At 37.8% G+C, this 19,417-nt stretch overlaps 1 protein-coding gene and 1 non-coding gene across 7 annotated transcripts in view; one reads left to right on the top strand and one right to left on the bottom strand.

Annotated features, from left to right (window-relative positions):
- DYM (dymeclin) overlaps nucleotides 1-19,417 on the bottom strand; it is a 385,106-nt gene that overhangs the window by 237,808 nt on the left and 127,881 nt on the right. For 5 of the 6 annotated variants that reach the window (XM_070452575.1, XM_070452578.1, XM_070452576.1 and 2 more), the window contains exon 9: nucleotides 3,718-3,900. The exons of the other annotated variant lie outside the window; for it this stretch is intronic. In XM_070452575.1, the coding sequence (XP_070308676.1) occupies nucleotides 3,718-3,900 (183 nt within the window). The remainder of the gene's footprint in view (nucleotides 1-3,717; nucleotides 3,901-19,417) is intronic. 6 annotated transcript variants of the gene reach the window in all.
- Nucleotides 12,715-12,786, top strand: TRNAC-ACA (transfer RNA cysteine (anticodon ACA)). Its single transcript has one exon. It is a non-coding gene; the product is annotated as a tRNA-Cys (tRNA).

Here is a 19,417-nt window from a genome sequence, read left to right as displayed (position 1 = left end):
AAGTATTCATCTATGCAATTAATCCATTTACAAAGAAAATGGCTAGGATAATATATAATTTAAATAACAAAAATATTAAAATCAATTTGCTCAACATTGTCATCTATGATAGACAGAACATACCAAATCTAAGACAACTACTGGAAAACTTATAAAATATTTTTATTTAAAGGAAAACTTAAAACTAATTGACTACAACTACTAAGAAACTTTTTTTAAGTAGAGTTACTGAAGTGATGAAAAGCATAAATTACAACCCACACAGGAAAAGTTCTTGATATTCCAAAACCGACACAGTCCCTTTCCTACAGTTTACTGAATTTGCTTAAAAACTGAAGCAAGCAAGCAAGGTTAGGAAGTTAAAAAGGAGGTAAAGTTAGGTTAACTGACTTAAGAGGAAATTATAGTTTCAACAGATAAAACACTAGCACAAGACAGCGCAAAGAACAATATTTTAACATGTTTTGACAAGTAAGCACAAAGAACTTTTTTTTTAAGACACAGAACCACTAGCAAAACAAAACAAAATTAAAAAAAAAAACAACAACACTGTTCTAACATTTCCAGAAGCCATGCTCTTATGGAAAAGAAACATGTACCAACAAAGTCTTTGCCAGCACAGCCCTATGCTTCTCAGGTTTTCCTTTCTAAACTTTACATTTGTGAGAATAACGTACCTAAAAACTATCTTTAATTTTATTACAAAATGCCCTCACTTTCCTTCCACATTCAGAACACAGGTTATTTTTTCAATCCTAATCCTTATTTAGTACTTACTCTGTATTTTTGACATACACGAAAGTAACTGTTTTGTTAAGACTGACCTATATTTTTGCAAGGAATGGAACAAGGAAGGGCTGAATACATTGAGGATGCAGATGTTCCACAATCTACAGAAGACACAGTGGAGGAGGGTCCTGGACAAAGCACTCCTCCTTGCAGTGGAAGTAAAACAACAAGTTCCCCAGCCCGACTACAAATGGAATACACATGTTGTGTGTCTGTTACTAGCTAGTAAGTACTGTGAACCAGCCATTACACTGACAGCTTTATCTGTATTATCCCTTATTTAACCTATGTAACAACCATGCCATCACTCTGACCAATTTTACAAAGTAGAGCCTTACAGAGATTAAGCAACTTGTTAAAAAATTATTTATTTCTTTTAATTGGAGGATAATTATTTTACAACATTGTGATGGCCTCTGCCATACATAACCTTTTCCAAGAACATTCCTGAGTAAACACAGATCAGCTCCTGTTGTTTCCACCACATTGTACCGTTTCTTACAAAAGCAGCAATGATTTAGTGAGTCTGTCCTATGATAAATGCTCACTTAATTCTTATAAAACCTTATAAGCCAGAGATTGTAAACCCTGCTTCATTAATAAGGAATCTAATACTTAAAATCTGGGATATGACTCCTTTAGGGTCATTCTAACCCTAAAGCCAATGTTCTGAATCACTATACCACAGTCTCTCCAAAGATGACTCTCAAAGGTTCAACCCTGAACAGTATCCTTTGGCCTGCGCAGCAAAAGTAACAACAGCAGGTACCATCTACTGAACCACTGCTATGCTGCCAAGTCTGAGCTAATTATTTTAAAACCTTACCTTGTGTGGCACTTACACAAATCCGATTAGGTGAAACTATCTTCATTTTACTGAAAAAGCCATTAAGGCTTATTGAGATAAGGCCTGATATTGGCTTGATAATGAGATAAGACCTGATAAGGTTTATTGTGAAAGGCTTGATAGCTCTGAAGTAATAGGAGTGTGACAGATCACCTTGCCTCTAAAACTTCCTTTTTTAACCCTGAAGTCACACTGTCACTAAGAAGAGTATAGAAATGAGAATACAAAATACTATTAGACACATGGGTTTTCATTTCTTTTCTTTTTGGTTGCACTGCATGGCATATGGGATCTTAGTTTTCCAACCAGGGATCAAACCTGTGCCCTCTGCATTGGAAGTGCAGAGTCTTAACCACTGAATAGCCAGGGAAGTATGAGTTTTCATTACTTACCTATTAAATTGTTAGAGACTCGCATGCGTGTGTGTGTGTGTGTGTGTGTGTCTGCTCAGTTGTGTTCAACTCTTTGCAACCCTAAGGACTGGAGCCCACCAGGCTCCTCTGTCCATGTGATTTTTCAAGCTAGAATACCGGAGTGGGTTACTATTTCCTACTCCACAGGATCTTCCTGACTCAGGGATCGAACCTGCAACTCTTGCATCTCCTGCGTTGGCAGGTGGATTCTTTTCCACTGTGCCACCTGGGAAGCCCTAGAGACCATATCCCACTGCAAATAATAATGCCAGGATTGACAAAGGCACGAAAACCAGGACATTCATCCACTGTCTATAAGAAACATTCTAGCACAGTCTGGAAAGGAACAAAGCATAGAACACAGAAGCCCTGAAAGTGTTCCCATCCAATAATTGCGCTTCTAACCCACCTCAATTACACTAGTGTTGGATGTATTTTGAAAACCTAGCTACTGCATTAATCTTGCTTTAGAAGTGTAACCTTTTGATAAGTGATTACTGTTTCAATGTGGAAATATTTGCACACGCTCTACTTCAGGGTTTGGCAAATTACAGCCCACAGACAGTCCACCACCTGCTTTGGAAATAAAGTTTACTGGAACCCAGCCTGGCTCATTTGCTCATGTATTACTTGTGCTGCTTTTTTGTGCTTCCCTAGTAGCTCCGCTAGTAAAGAATCCGCCCACAGTGCAGGAGACCCTGGTTTGATTCCTGGGTGCGGAAGATCCCCTGGAGAAGGGATGGGCTACCCACTCCAGTACTCTTGGGCGTCCCTGGTGGCTCAGCTGGTAAAGAATCCACCTGCAGTGCAGAAGACCTGGGTTCGATCCCTGGGTTGGGAAAATCCCCTGGAGAAGGGAAAGGCTACCCACTGCAGTATTCTGGCCTGGAGAATTACATGGACTCTTTAGTCCATGGGGTTGCAAAGAGCTGGACACAACTGAGCAACTTTCACTTCCTTTCTGTGCTGCTTTTATACTACAAAGGCAGTTAAGAGGTGGGGTGACAGAGACCAGAAGGCCCTGCAAAATCATCTGCCCCTTTGTAGGAAAAGTTTACTAAGCTCTGTTGTTATTTTTAGTTCTATAAAACTCTTAACTGGAACACAAATTTCAAATAAAAAATTTCAAACAACATTTCCTGGTTAATTCCTTCACCTAATAGGTAGGACTATGTGCTAAGTCACTTCAGTTGTGTCCAACTCTTTGCAACCCTATGAACTGTAGCCTGCCAGGCTCCTCTGTCCATGGGATTCTCCAGGCAAGAATACTGGAGTGGGTTGCCATGCCCTCCTCCAGGGGATCTTCCCGACCCAGGGACTGAACCCGCATCTCCTGCATCTATTGCATTGCAGGCAGATTCTTTACCACTAGTGCCACCAGAGAAGCCCCAATAGGTAGAACAGGTGGATCCAAATTAAGCCCATGCTGACTTGGTTATCTTGGAAAGAAATGTAAATAGATATAAAGAACCGTAGTTCTCATCTGAAATTTACTTGACCTTCCTGAGAATACAGACATAAAATTAAAATTTTTCTCATCTTAAACCAACATGAAAATACAGAAATTGACAGTCATCCCCACTGCTGAAAAACAGTAAACAATTTGGGGTAAACAATACCCTCTTTCCTCATTAAAAAAGAATATTCAGAGTAAAAAATACCACAAACCTTGTGTGTTCTTAAAAGACATGATGGCCTGTCTGTAGGGGTTTGGTGCATCTGCAGCATCTGTCAGGTTGGCCAGCACCAGCAGAAGCAGAAGACTCTGGTTGGCCAGAGGGGAAGAAAGTTCTGAGGCAGTGGCCACTTTGCTGCCCACGCCGCCCAGTGTGAAGACAGTCCAGAGTCCAGCTTGAGAAGAAAACACACAACTGAAATGTACTGGGACTAGCAAGATGAATCTATTTCTGTACAACACTGTATACCTTCTCATATTCTAGAGTTTTAAATAATACTCTTTTTTGATTATGAAAGTAAAACAGGTCCATCATTTGGAAATTCTCATATTGCCCATGGACATAAGACTTCTAAAGACTATCGTTTCCTGTTCCCATAATTCCACTTCCACTTTCCAAAGATAATCAGGATATTATTAAGTCTCTTATATACCTTTCTCAATTTTTCGTTACATATCAAAACATATAGGCAATTATAAGAAAATTTCATGTACAACTTTATACCAGTATTTTTGAAAACCTAAGCAAAATATGCATATCTAGGAAAACACAAAATACCAAAATTGGCAAAGACGATGGAAGTCTGAATGGATAAATAACTTTAGGAGAGTGTAAACCAGAGTCAAAGAGCCAACCTTTAAAAACAAACCAAGTCCAAATTTTTATTTTACAAATAAGTCTACCAAACCCTCAATGTTATACATATATATAATATATATTATAATATTTCTCATATTATATATGCAGTGCCAAAGTACAGAACAAGAATCATAGCTATATACTCATTTGACAAGGCCAGAAAAATCTCCTTGATACTGAAACTGGATTAAAAAATGCATTTAATCACATTAAAAAACAACTTAGGAATAAACCTAACCTAAACAAGAGGTAAAAGACTTATTTGTTGGAGGTTCCTCAGAAAACTAAGAACAGAATTACCGTATGATCAAGCAATCCCACTCCTCTGCATATATCCAGTTGTTGTTTTTGTTTAGTCATTAAGTCATGTCCAACTTTTTGCGACCCCATGGACTGCAGCATGCCAGGCTCCTCTATCCATGGGATTTTGCAGACAAGAATACTGGAGTGGGTTACCATTTCCTTCTCCTGGGAGTCTTCCCAACCCAGGGAGCAAACCTGCATCTCCTGCACTGGCAGGCAGATTCTTTACCTCTGAGCCTCCAGGGAAATATACACCCACCCCTATGTTCACAGTGGCACTATTCATAATAGCCAAGAAATGGAAACAACTTAAATGTCCATCCACAGACAAACAGATAAAGAAGATGTGGTACATACATAAAATGGAATACTATTCAGTCATAAACAAGAATGAACTAATGCTATCTGAAACAACATGGATGCAACTAGATATTATCATACTAAGTGAAATAAGTCAGAAAGAAAAATACTATCACTTATATGTGGAATCTAAAATATGACACAAATGAGTCTATCTATGAAACAGAAACAGAGTTACAGACATAGAGAAGAAACTGGTGGTTTCTAAGGGGGGATGGGTGAGGGAAGAATGGAGTGGGAGGTTGGGGTTAGTAGATAAAAGCTACATATAGAAAGGATAAACAACAAGGTACTACTGTATAGCACAGAGAACCATATTCAACATTCCATGATAAACCATATGGAAAAAAATATTTTTAAAAAATAATATACATATATACACACACATTAAAAACAAACTAAAAAAATAAGTGATCACTACACACAAACTTAAATTTATTCAAAACAAGGTTCACAATATAGTTGGGAAATTTGAGGCATTTAATAAGAAAAGCAAAATTATATAAGAAAGTACAACCAGTAGCCAAGTATTATTTGCTTTGGGACTGATTTGCTGTTTATCTTGACATTTTTAAAAATTTCCAGTCACTTCCTTCCACCCAGAGTATGCTCCATAACTGCCTTCCCCTATATCCAACACTGTGTGTTCCAGGATTGCAAGCAAAGAAAAACACAACTAGAAAGTTCAATCGGCAATAAAAATAATCACAAAATGCTCTCCAATGTAAAATATAAGTGGTTTCTTTTTTTTTTTTTGGATTCTCTTCACAGCTGCACATCTTCATTACTAGGAGAAATAAGAGTCGACTAGCCCTGGACAAATTTAACAAACAAAATTCTGATTCTCTTTTAACAGAACTTCAAGTCTCCTTTTTTTTTTTTTTAAACCCCCTTCAAGTTTTTCCAAGAGGGCTGCAAAGCTGCTTATAAAGTCAGACAAATGAACATTTTATTGAGAAGCTCTCCCACCCCACCCCCACCCGACACACAGCCTTCCTTCCTTACTCTGGTAAATATCACTGCTATGTGGCTTTTCCTTCCTTATAGGGAAAAGGAGGCACCCTGCCATTGCCTACATTGTAGTTTAAACTGGCCCATAATATTGGCCTAAAATTCTTCCAAAAGCTCGTTTCTTTTTGCTGATCCAAGCCTCTGATCTCTGACCCAAGAATCTTAGTGGAACTGCATTTTCCTGCTGGCAAAAAAAGTTTCTCTCCACCAGAAAAATAAGGGAAAGTTACAGTATATTTCCTTCTGTTCTAAAAACCAAATTAAGAATGATCTCCAAAGTTCTTTAATTGTATCCCTCAGGTCTCCAAATAGATGCTTAAAATAAAATTCATCTAACTAAGAGTACTGAAATTAACTAAAAGAAAAAACTGAGTGTTGGTGATTCAACCTTTTAAAAGTAGTGACTCAAGATTATTTATCCTTAAGAATAAAAATGTGAGAAAAATATAAAATGTGACAAACTGAAACATCAGTAAAATAATAATCAAAAAACACAACTCATTTTAAGAAATTTTGAACTCAAACTATTAAGACAATGGAATTCAGGTAAATTACTACTTTCTTCACATTACTAAACATGCCATTTGCCACACTACAAATGATTTCTTACATCTAACATCTATATTGTAAAACACTAATTATTCAAGCAAAACTATACCAAAAACACATAACACACTATACTGTCTTCCATAGCTATAAAAATCTGATAGAAGGGTCATATTCATATATTTTGAGCGGTAATCCTCTAACAAAACAGATATCATGAAAAAATTAAGGAGAAAGCAGGTCAGATAAATACTTAGGAAAATTCTGCTAGAGACATTTCAATCAACACAGAAAAAAGGGTAATCGGTCAATAAATAGGCAGCAAGTACCTAATTACGGTTAGGCCCTAAGCCAGGTACAAAATATATAAACAAAAAAAATCATACCTTGTCTCTGAGGAGTTTAGAGAAAGGGGAAGCAAATATTCATATCAATTTTAATTGCCATAATGATTCAACAAATATACCTGATTCTTAAGGCATCTATACTTTTCCTCTCTAAGTGTAGTGAAATAAGGGAAGACAGTTTTGCCAAGGAGGTCACTGCACATGCATTCCAGGGCAGACAGTAGGGCAGAGTAACTGCCTGACCCCAGTATCATGCTCTCTCTCCTTTTATTAATAAAACGCTCTGATGTTTAGCTGGGCAGAACCACATTTCCCAATCTGTCTTACAGAAAACCATGGCCACATAACTAAATTGCAGCCAATAGGATGTGAGTAGGAACAGCACTTGCAAGTTTTAGATTATATCCTTAGAAAGAACTTATTTTCTCTTCCAATCCTCATGCTTCACATGTGCGAGAACTCAGGTAAAAGGGTGGGCAGGCAGATTCAGCTTTGTGCATGAGGATATGACCAAGGGAATGGCAAAAGGAGAGAGAAGGAACTCTGTTCTCTGGCTAGCCTCAGGAAGCAAACCTGTCTATACCCCTAGACTAACTTAGACTTTCACGAGAGAGAAATGTAAATCTTTTATTTTTTTTTAAGCCACTGGTATCTGATCTCTATTAAAAGCCAAACCAATATCCTAACAAATTAAGTGGTGTTGTTTAGTGCTGTCAAGTCCAATTCATTGCAGTTCTATGAACTGCAGCACCCCAGGCTTCCCTATCCATCACCATATCCCAAAGTTTGCTCAAACTCACGTCCATTGAGTCAGTGATGCCATCCAACAATCTCATCCTTTGTTGCCCCCTTTCTCCTCTTGCCCTGAATCATTCCCAGCATCAAGGTCTTTTCCAATGAGTCAGCTCTTCATGTCAAGTGGCCCAAGTATTGGAGCTACAGCTCCAATTCAGGGTCGACTTCCTTTAGGATTGACTGGTTTGATCTCCTTGCAGTCCAAGGGACTCTCAAGAGTCTTCTTCAACACCACAGTTCATAAGCATCAATTCTTCAGTACTCAGCTTTCTTTACAGTCCAACTCTCACATTCATACATGACTACCTGAAAAACCATAGCCTGGACTACACAGACCTTTGCTGGCATGATGTCTCCGCTTTTTAATATGCTGTCTAGGTTTATCATACATTTCCTTCCAAGGAGCAAGCATCCTTTAATTTTGGGGCTGCAGTCACCACACACAGTGATTTTGGAGCCCAAGAAAATAAAATCTGTCACTGTTTCCACGTTTCCCAAACAAGTCTAGCCATAAAGTGATGGGACCAGATGCCATGATCTTAGTTTTTTGAATGTTGAATTTTAAGCAAGATTTCTCACTTTCCTCTTTCAGCCTCATCAAAAGGCTAAGTTCCCCTTGGTTTTCTGCCTTTAGAGTGGTGTCATCTACATATCTGAAGTTGCTCATAATTTCTCGTAGCAATCATGATCCCAGCTTGTGATTCATCTAGCCCAGCATTTCCAATGATGTAATCTGCATAGACGTTAAATAAGCTGGGTAACAATATACAACCTTGACATACTCGTTTCTCAATTTTGAAGCATTCCATTGTTCCATGTCCGATTCTAACTGTTGCTTCTTGTCCTGCGTACAAGGTTCTCAGGAGACAGGTAAGTCAGTCTGGTAACCCCATCTTTTTAAGAATTTTCCACAGTTCGTTGTGATCCACACAGTCAAAGGCTTTAGGGTAGTGAGTGAAGCAGAAGTAGATTTTTTTCTAGAATTCCCCTGCTTTCTCTATTATCTAATGGATGTTGGCAATTTGATCTCTGGTTCCTCTCCTCTTCTGAATCCAGCTTGTATGTCTGGAAATTCTCAGTTCATGTACTGATGAAGCCTAGCTTGAAGGATTTTGAGCATTATCTTGCTAGCCATGGGCAATGAGTGCAATTATACGGTAGTTTGAACATTCTTTGGCATTGCCCTTCTTTGGGACTGGAATGAAAACTGATCTTTTTCAGTCCTGTTGTCACAGCTGAGTTTTCTTAATTTGCTGACATATTGAGTGTAGCATTTTAACAGCATCAACTTTTAGGATTTTAAATAGCTCAGCTGGAATTCTATCACCTCCACTAGCTTTGCTGGTAGTAATACTTCCTAAGGACTACTTGACTACACACTCCAGGATATCTGGCTTTAGGTGAGTGACCACACCACTGTGATTATCTGGGTCATTAAAACCTTTTTTGTATAGTTCTTTTGTATATTCTAGCCACCTCTTCTTAATCTCTTCTGCTTCTGTTAGGTCGTTACCATTTCTGTTCTTTATTGAGCCCATCTTTGCATGAAACGTTCCCTTATATCTCTAATTTTCTTGAAGAGATCTCTAGTCTTGCCCATTCTATTGTTTTCCTCTATTTCTTTGTGCTGTTCACTTAAGAAGGCTTTCTTATTTCTCCTTGCTATTCTCTGAAACTCTGCATTCAGTTCGGTCTATCTTTTCCTTTCTCCTTTGCCTTTTGCTTCTCTTCTCTCAGCTACCTGTAAGGCCTCCTTAAACAATCATTTTGCCTTTCCTTTTTGCATTTCTTTTTCTTGGGGATCGTTCTGGTCACTACCTCCTATACAATGTTATGAACCTCTGTCCATAGTTCTTCAGGCACTTGGTCTATCAGATCTAATCCCTGGAATCTATTTATCACCTCCACTGTATAATCATAAGGGATTTGCTTTAGGTCATAACCTGAGTAGACTAGCAGTTTTCCCTACTTTCTTCTATTTAAGCCTAAATTTTGCAATAGGGAGCTCATTATGTGCTATAAAGTTCCAAAACGCTACCGCTTGGTTAGTGATCTTTTTAAAAAACAAACAACAGTTTTTTAAAATTCTTTGCCCATCAATCTCCTTAAAGTTTCTGAGATAATTATAGATGCATATGCTCTCATTAAAAAAAAAAAAGCACCTTTTCAACCAATTTCCTCTAATGGTAACATCTTATAAATTTATAGTAGAATATCACAATCAGGATCTGACACTGATACCATCAAAATACAGAATGACTGCATCACCAGTGAGAAACATTTGCATGGGAAAAAATATCTGATGACCACTTAACTTCGTTGAAGTTAATTTCTTTACAGGGTCACATACCAGACACAGAGGAAACATACTGTCATCAAGTATGTACTTATCATCTGGGCACTTACATACACTCGTCTCATCATTTAATAAGGTACTGGTATGGATCAGTCAAAGTGCAAGAAACTAGATCAGACACTAATGAATCCAAAGACAATGAGGCCCCATCCATGAAGTTTATAATTAAAAGGAAAAACAAATATAGAAAAGACAAGCAAATAAACTGTCATGAGTTGATGCGGAGACAAAGGATGACCCTGGAAGAAAAAATAGTTCAGAAATCAATGAACAGAAGTGACACTGGTTTATAGACTTTTTTCAAGTTTACAATTAACCAAAGAAGGCATTCTGCTTTCTTCCATTTTTAAAATTTTTTCTTTCATTTCTTTCTCCTACTTTTTTGCTTTAAAAAATTCCTCAAGGTCCAAATCAGACTCGTCTATTCTAATAAAGCAAAAAATAACTGCTTTTACAGTACTCTGATTACAACTCTCTTTAGCACTGTACTTACAAAAGTCTGGTTTTGATCATACTTAAGTATGTAAGATAAATCATTCAACATCAGAGTAATCCAAGTCTATGCTCCAACCACTGTTGAAGAAGCTGAAGTTTGACTGGTTCTATGAAGACCTACAACATCTTCTAGAACTAATATAAAAAAAAAAAAGATGTCGTTTTCATCACAGGGGACTGGAATGCAAAAATTGAAAGCCAAGAGATAGCTGGAATTAACAGGCAAGTTTGGCCTTGGTGTACAAAATGAAGCAGGGGAAAGGTCAATAGAGTCTTGTCATTAGAAAACGCTGGTCATAGAAAACATCCTTTTCCAACAACCCAAGAGACTCTACACATGGACATCACCAGATGGTCAATAACAAAATCAGACTAATTGTTCTTTGCAGCCAAAGATGGAAAATCTATACGGTTAGCAAAAGCAAGACCTGGAGGTGACTGTGGCTCAGATCATGAGCTCCTTATTACAACATTCAGGCTTATATTGCAAAAAGTGGGGGAAACCACAAGGCCATTCAGGTATGACCTAAATCAAACTACTTATGATTGTACAGTAGAGGTGACTAATAGATTCGGGAATTAGGTCTGGTAGGTACAGTGCCTGAAGAACCACGGACAGGTGTTTGTACCACTGTACAGGAAGCAGTGACCAGAGCCATTCCAAAGAAAAAGAAATGCAAGAAGGCAAAACGATTGTCTGAGGAGGCTTTACAAACAGCTATGAAGAGTAGCAGAAGGCAAGGGAGAAAGGGAAAGATATAACCAACTGAATGCAGAGTTCCAGAGAACAGCAAGGAGACACAAGAAGGTCTTTTTAAATGAATAAGGCAAAGACAAAGAGGAAAACAATACAATGGAAAAGACTACAGAGCTCTTAAAAAAAACTAGAGGTATCAAGGGAACATTTTATGAAGAATGGTCATGATAAAGGACAGAAATGGTTAAGGACCCAAAAGAAGCAGAAGAGATTAAGAAGAGGTGGCAAGAGTGCACAGAACTAAACAAAAAAAGTCATAATGACCTGGGTAACCATGATGGTGTGGCTGCTCACCTAGAGCCCGACATCTTGGAATATGAAGTCAAGTGGGCCTTAGGGAGTATTACTACAAACAAAGCTAGTGGATGAGATGGAACTTTAACTGAGCTATTTAAAATCCTGAAAGATGATGCTGTTAAAGTGCTACTTTATGTAGCAAATTGTAGCAAATTCAGAAAACTCAGCAGTGGCCACAGAACTGGAAAAGGTCAGTTTTCATTCTAATCCCAAAGACCATCAATGCCAAAGAATGTTCCGACTACCATGTTGTTGTTCTTCAGTCACTAAGTCACCTCCGACTCTTTGCAACCCCATGAACTGCAACACTTCAGACTTCTCTGTCTTTCACTGTCTCCCTGAGTTTACTCAAACTCAAATCCATTGAGCCAGTGATGCCATCCAACCATCTCATCCTCTGTCATCCCTTCTCCTCCCGCCTTCAATCTTTCCCAGCATCAGGGTCTCTTCCAATGAGTCAAAGTATTGGAGCTTCAGCTTCAGCATCAGTCCTTCCAATGGAAATTCAGGGTTGAATTCCTTTAGGATTGATTGGTTTGATCTCCTTGCTGTCCAAGGGACTCCCAAGAGTCTCCTCCAGCACCACAGTTCAAAAGCATCAGTTCTTTGGTGATCAGCCTTCTTTATGGTCCAACTCTCACATCCATACATGACTAGTGGAAAAACCATAGCTTTGACTATATGGACTTTTGCTGGCAAAGTGATGTCTCTGCTTTTTAATACACTGTCTAGGTTTGCCATAGCTGTTCTTCCAACGAGCAAATATCTTAATTTCATGGCTGCAGTCACCATCCACATTGATTTTAGAGTCCAAGAAAATGAAATCTGACACTGTAGCCACATTTTCCCCATCTATTTGCCATAAAGTGATAGGATCAGATGCCATGATCTTAGCTTTCTGAATGCTGAGTCTTAGGCCAGCTTTTTCATTCTCCTCTTTCACTTTCATCAAGAGGCTCTTTAGTTCCTCTTCACTTTCTGCCATTTAAGTGATATAATCTGCACAACTAAGGTTGTTGATATTTCTCCCAGCAATCTTATTCCAGCTTGTGATTCATCCAGCCCAGCATTTTTCATGAGGCTTCCCTGGTAGCTCAGATGGTAAAGCGTCTGCCTACAATGCAGGAGACCTGGGTTCGATCCCTGGGTTGGGAAGACCCCCTGGAGAAGGAAATGGCAACCCACTCCAGTATCCTTGCCTGGAAAATCCCATGGACTGAGGAGCCTGGTAGGCTACAGTCCATGGGGTCGCAAAGAGTCAGACACGACTGAGCGACTTCACTGTCAGACTGTCACTCCGCATATAAGTTAAATAAGCTGGGTGACAATATACAGCCTTGATGTATTCCTTTCCTAATTTTGAACCAGTCATGACATTGTTCCATGTCTGGTTGTAACTGTTGTTTCTTGTCCTGCATACAGGCTTATGTATGTCAAAGCTGTATATTGTCACCCTGCTTATTTAACTTCTTTGCACAGTACATCTCTCTAAGAGTTTTCCCTGTCCTTCTCTATCTCCCAGAGTTTGCTCAAATTCATGTCTACTGAGTCTGTGATGCTATCTAACCATCTCATCTTCTGCTGCCCTCTTCTCCTTTTGCCTTCAATCTTTCCCAGCATCAGAGTCTTTTCCAATGGGCCAGCTCTTCACATCAGTTTCACTATAATGGCAGAAACTAAAGAGGAACTAAAGAGCTTCTTGATGAGGGTGAAAGAGGAGAGTGAAACAGCTGACTGGATACTCAACATTCAAAAAACTAAGATCATGGCATCTGGTTCCATCACTTCATGGTAGACAGAAGGGGGAAAAGTGGGAATAGAGACAGATTTAATTTCCTTGGGCTCCAAAATCATTGTGGACTGTAACTGCAGCCATGAAATTAAAAGAAGCTTGCTCCCTGGAAGGAAAGCTATGAGAAACCTAGATAGCATATAAAAAGCAAAGATATCACTTTGCTCACATAGGTCTATATAGTCAAAGCTATGGTTTTTCCAGTAGTCATGTATGGATGTGAGAGTTCGACCATAAAGGTTGAGGGCAGAAGAACCAATGCTTTCGAATGAGATGCTGGAGAAAACTCTTGCAAGTTCCTTGGACTGTAAGGAGATCAAACCAGTCAATCCTGAAGGAAATCAACCCTGACTATTCAAAGGAAGAACTCAAGCTCCAATACCTTGGCCACCTGATGCAAAGAAACAGCTCACTGGAAAAGATCCTGATGCTGGGAAAGAATGAAGGCAAAAGGAGAGCAGCATAGGATGAGATGGTTAGATAGCATCACTGACTCAGCGGACATGAATCTGAGCAAACTCCAGGAGACAGTGAAGGACAGTGAAGGACAGAGGAGCTTGGCATGCTCACATGATGCAATTGAACATCACTGAACAATGTATGTAACTTACATACAAATCTTCCTGTGGTCTCCTTGGTGGAAAAGAGCTGCATCTTTTTCATGTTTTACATTCCTTAGAGGGCTTCAAGTTATAAATTTAATTTGCTCCTTTACTTCAACTTTACTTTCTTTAGTATTTCAGTTACTTATCAAAGGTTATTTTTACAGTGTATAAGACAGAACTTATATTTTAAAACTATATAAACAACAGGGATTTTATATTTGGTACTTAAAGGGAAAGCATGCTATTTTTAATCTAAATATAGCTCTCAAAAATTGGCTTTAGTCCTATATTTCAAATTTTAACACTTCAACTGTGACAAGGATACTAGGAAACAGGTATTTTCAGACACCAGGGGCAGGACTGTAAACGGGCTCCATGTTTAGGAAGGGAAATCAAGTAATGTGCATCGCAAGCATTAGCAGTGTGCAGATTATTTGGCCTAACAAGTTCAACTCTACAGTTTATTCTAAAGAATGAATACAGGGACTTCCCTGGAGGTCCACTGGTTAAGAATCCGCCTTCCAATGCATGCGACAAGGATTCTATCCCTGGCTATGGAACTAAGATCCCACATGCTGCTGAGCACACGGCAATTCGAGAGCCTGAGTGCTCTAGAGCGCATGCGCTGCAGCAAGCAACGCCCACGCCACAACTAGAGAAAGCCTGTGTGCCACATGGAAGACTGGGCACAGCCAAAAAAAAGTGAACGAACACAAAGATCAAATTAGAGAGCCAGCCATCTTAAAGCTCAGCAAAACCATATATATGTAAATATTAAATAAAAAAGGAACTGGCTGAATTAATTGTGACATATTCGTCAACACAAGAGAAAACCAAGCCTGTGGTTAGAAAGCCAGGCATATCACCCAGAATGTCAACAAGATTAACATTTTCCCAGTAGACTATCACCTAGTTTTTAACATCTAAACTTCCTAGAACATGTCACTCAGTTTAATGCTTTTCAACTAGTGTTTATAAAATGATCTTTTATATTTATACCTCCAAGGCTCAAAACATTAAAAAAATAATAATATATTGGAGGGGAGGGAATCAAATTTCGTTACAAAGATAATTGGTATGACAGAATCATTGACATTTTGAAATTGAACTGAGTGTTTAAAAAAAAAACGGAGACGAATGTCTCAGATTTTGTTGATAACTAAGAGGGCATCTGAGTGTCATGCCCTGTGAGAGACATTCTTCACTACTGGGCACATATACTAAATGTGTTTTCTAAGACCTTTCACAATGAGCCCTTGATTTTGCTAAGTGTTATCCAGTAAGAGGCAAAAGTTGAAAAGGTTGTAAATAAGAAAGAGCAAAAATGACTAGACAGAAGAGAAAAAAATCATTATTTAAATCATTACTTTGATCAGGAAGCCATGTTTTAAGCATTTTATATAAAAATACACTAGTTTGTTAAACACTGGCATTTAGTGTGCTTTTAAAAACAGGTTGAGTATTTTGTTATTATATATACAATTTTTAAAATTTAAAATAATGGTAGATACATTCCAGATCAGTATTTTTGGCAGAATATCTGATTTTCATGAATGGATTACTGATATTAAGTGGTAGATACCTGCAATGCTTAACTATTTTGGAGAGCCAATTGTTGTGGTTTGACTACAAAGAACACAGGGAGACTTTTGAAGATGACAGAAATGCTCATATCTTATGGTATGGTTGTCAGTATATAACTGTATGTGTTCGTTAAACAGAAGGTAAATTTTACTGTATATAAATTATATCTCAGTAAACACACTCCATCCTTTCCTTCTCCAAAACCTGTTGGGCATGTATATGGAACAAGGTGAACTCTCATATACTCTAGTGAGAGCGTAATAGGTGAAAACAATTTGGAAAACTGTTTAATTGTACCCACTATAACGTGAATGATGCACAGCTAGGACCCAGCAATTTGCCTAATTATTATACTCAATAAAAGGCTTACATATGTGCAAAGACATGTACAAAGATGCACATAGCATTATTTTAACAGGCAAAAGTTGGAAATAATCAAATACTTATTACAGTATGAAGGAGAAATACAATATGAGATAGTCTTAAGATGGACTAATACAAAAATGATCAAACTATACCTCATGAAAAAACATAAATGAATTTTACAAATCAAAGACAGGAAAGAATACATATGATATCATATGATTCCATCAATATAAAGTTCAAAATTAATCTGGTGCTACAAGTCACAGCAGTGGTTTCCCCTGCAGCTGGGAGAGGAGAGCTATTAGGAGAGTGCATGAGAGGAGGTTCTGGGGTGCCAGGAATACTGGTCCTGACTTGTAATTACATGTATGTTCATTCAATTTTGATAATGAACTGAACTATACACTAATTGTACATTTTTCTATATGTTAAATTAAAATGCATACCACTAGGAAAACACTGTAGGCATTCCCTTTTGTAAGATGATGATAAGTATATACCATAATGCTTAGAGTGGTTTACCTCTGATTACTGGTGCTAATGCGATTTGCTTTTCTGATTACAGTGTTTTGATTTCTAAAATAACGTAGTAGAAGAAACCATAAAATTTGAAAAAGTTTATATGATATCTTTAGAACAGTATTTCTTAAAAGAAATATACTAAAATATTAGTTTATTGATGAACACATACCCTATTTGATATAGTATCTTTATTAAAGGGCCCACCCAGTCCTCAAGTATCTCTCTTTCAATGTAATCAGCCTATATTAAGGAACTTTCATTAGCAATTTTTTTTCCATTTTAAAATGAATATAAAACAGCAACATACACAACCTTGAACTACAGCCAATCATACCATAGTGCTAGGAAAGGGGAAAGGGTGGTGAGAAGGTCACTAATATTTTCACTTTTTTACATATGTTCACATTTAAGGCACTCTTAAAATATCTGGTGACTGTTAGTTCCTAAAACAGTTCTGAGTCAAATTCAATTTTCCTAACACAAAAACACACGATATTACTACCCCCAGCCTGTCTTCCAAAAGGAATGCTTTGACCATCTCAGGAAAGAGAAAAAAACATACCATAAAAGAACAGAGGAAAATGTTTAGAAACTCAGCACACTAAAACATTTTATCCACCTTTGTAGTTTGAAATCTGTCAGAATCTCTGATTTGTAATCCAGCATAATATAAGCCATATGAAATTTTAAAAGTCTTATTCTTTTAGGAGTACAAAATAGAACTATTAAAAGAAAAATTGAAAAAAAATCTGCTGAAATAATTCAGTATTTATGAAGATAATACCTGTTCTCAAAAAGGAAAAACAATGAAAGGTAACAGAATTCATTTGGCTAAGTAAAACTCGAGAATCACCTCTAAATAAACATTTATAAGAATCTAAGATGAGCCAGGTGGAATACTAAAGTGTAGAGTATGAAAGGAAACAAAATGAATAAGAAACCTAGTGTCCTCTGAGATAAATCCTATCTCATGTTCTCATGCAAATAACTATGATCCCTGAAATAAGAAAGGGGTATTGTGCCTGTGTGCTCAGAGAACAGACAGCCCTTCCTTGAACAGGTCCGTATCTGGCTCCCCAGTAACCTCATTCCATCTGTCCCAGGGTTGGCCCCTAAGGCAGAGTTTCCCCACACTGATGAAGTGAGAGATGGTTAAGATTTTTAACTTTTTAAAAGTCTTCAGAGTTATGTACATTAGAAATATATAAACTAGGATATCAATCACACAATTTTCAAGGACTTAACCACTTAATATAAGGATAGAGTAAATAATGTACTTAAATTTTTGAAAAAGTGAAGTAAGTAAATTGGAATTTAACCTGTACTCAGATAAGACAAACTCATGGTGTTTTCATGGATGTGGGTGAAGTTGGGGAAATATTCCTATAGGAAAACAGGACAAGTCCTTGTATCACAGCTCTAAGCATCTGGCAGTATATAGTTTCACAGGAGTTTCCCTCTTTCAACCAAAAAAGCCCTGTTCCCAAAATATTTTCCATGATACATGGTTTTTAACCCCTCAACGCCCTGGCCACCCTTCCATGAGGCATCCCCAACAAAACATAAAACATAGGTATGTATGTTAGTGATGGAAGACACGGTAAGTACCTTTCAACCAAATACAACCATTCACTCCTCCTTCAGCTGAATGCACTACATCCAGCAGTACTGTATGTTACCATGAGAAACTTACAGATTCTCATCAGGGCTGTAAGCTTCATTGCTAACTGCAAACGTCTTCTCTCTCACAGGCTGTGCTCCTGCATGCCCTTGGCTGGCATGACTGACTCCCCGTCAACTGTGGGATGCTGGAGACGAGTGTCTCCCTCCTACACTGCGGTTTGACTTCTCTGCACCCTGACAATGCAGTTTGTTACAGTACATCAAATAAGAAAATGAGTAACTGTTAATTTTGCATTTGTGTAGACTAAATTTACATTTAATGTAAAAACATTTGTATGAAATTATTTTCTCCAAATAAAAATCAAGATTGAAGTGTGAATTATCAAGAGACTTTGTCAAAAACTATATTAATAAGTCTACTAACTTAAACAGCATCAATAACCAAAAAGTACCAATTTGGAATCCACAAATAAATTTCTAACAGTAAAATCGTCCAGGAGTTAGTGATGGACAGGGAAGCCTGGCGTGCTACAGTCTATGGGGTCACAAAGAGTCGGACACAACTGAGTGACAGAACTGAACTGAACAGAATAGTAAAATCTTAGAATGAGTGCCTACATTTGCATCCAACTCCCACTTGTGAAGGAGTAAATATAAATCAAAAGACTATAATAAAGTATATAGAATAGATTTATTCCCACCACAGTAACAATCATTTTTTCCATATAGGTCTCCAGTTGTTACTCCTCTGGACATTAAAACTGAGAGTCTGTGAGTAACTAATACTCTGGTTCAAAGTGACATTCAAGGAAAGATGAGAAGTATTTCTTCCAAAATTCTGACCATTTTAAAATGAATTTTTAAATTCCTTAAAGGCAACAACAGCTGCCTTTAAAGCTTAGAAAGGACTAGGAAACTAGGATCTATGAAATGAGAGGACTTTCATAAATTTCTAAAAAACAGAAAATGAAATGAATAAACCCAAAAAGTTCCCAAAACATAAAGGATCCCAAAATGAAAGCTGGAGGTAGCAAATACAAATAAGAGTGAACACTATAGATCATATGGTCTGAAAGTACTCATGAGACTGAAGAACTATCCCTAGAACATTCAATACACTCCAGTTAGCAGTCCATAAACACATACTAACATGAGCATTCTCCAGAGTGGGTGAGGAGAGAAAATATCAGAACTTCGTTTTCATCTAGGAAGCATGAAGACACGAAGGCTTAGTGCACATTACTGAGACCGGCGCTGGTGCTCACACCCCGCCAGAAGCCACTCATTTCAGAGT

Source organism: Odocoileus virginianus, chromosome 22, assembly GCF_023699985.2.
Source record: "Odocoileus virginianus isolate 20LAN1187 ecotype Illinois chromosome 22, Ovbor_1.2, whole genome shotgun sequence".
In the NCBI taxonomy this organism is placed as follows: domain Eukaryota; kingdom Metazoa; phylum Chordata; class Mammalia; order Artiodactyla; family Cervidae; genus Odocoileus; species Odocoileus virginianus.
This window is presented reverse-complemented; position numbering and strand designations above follow the sequence as displayed.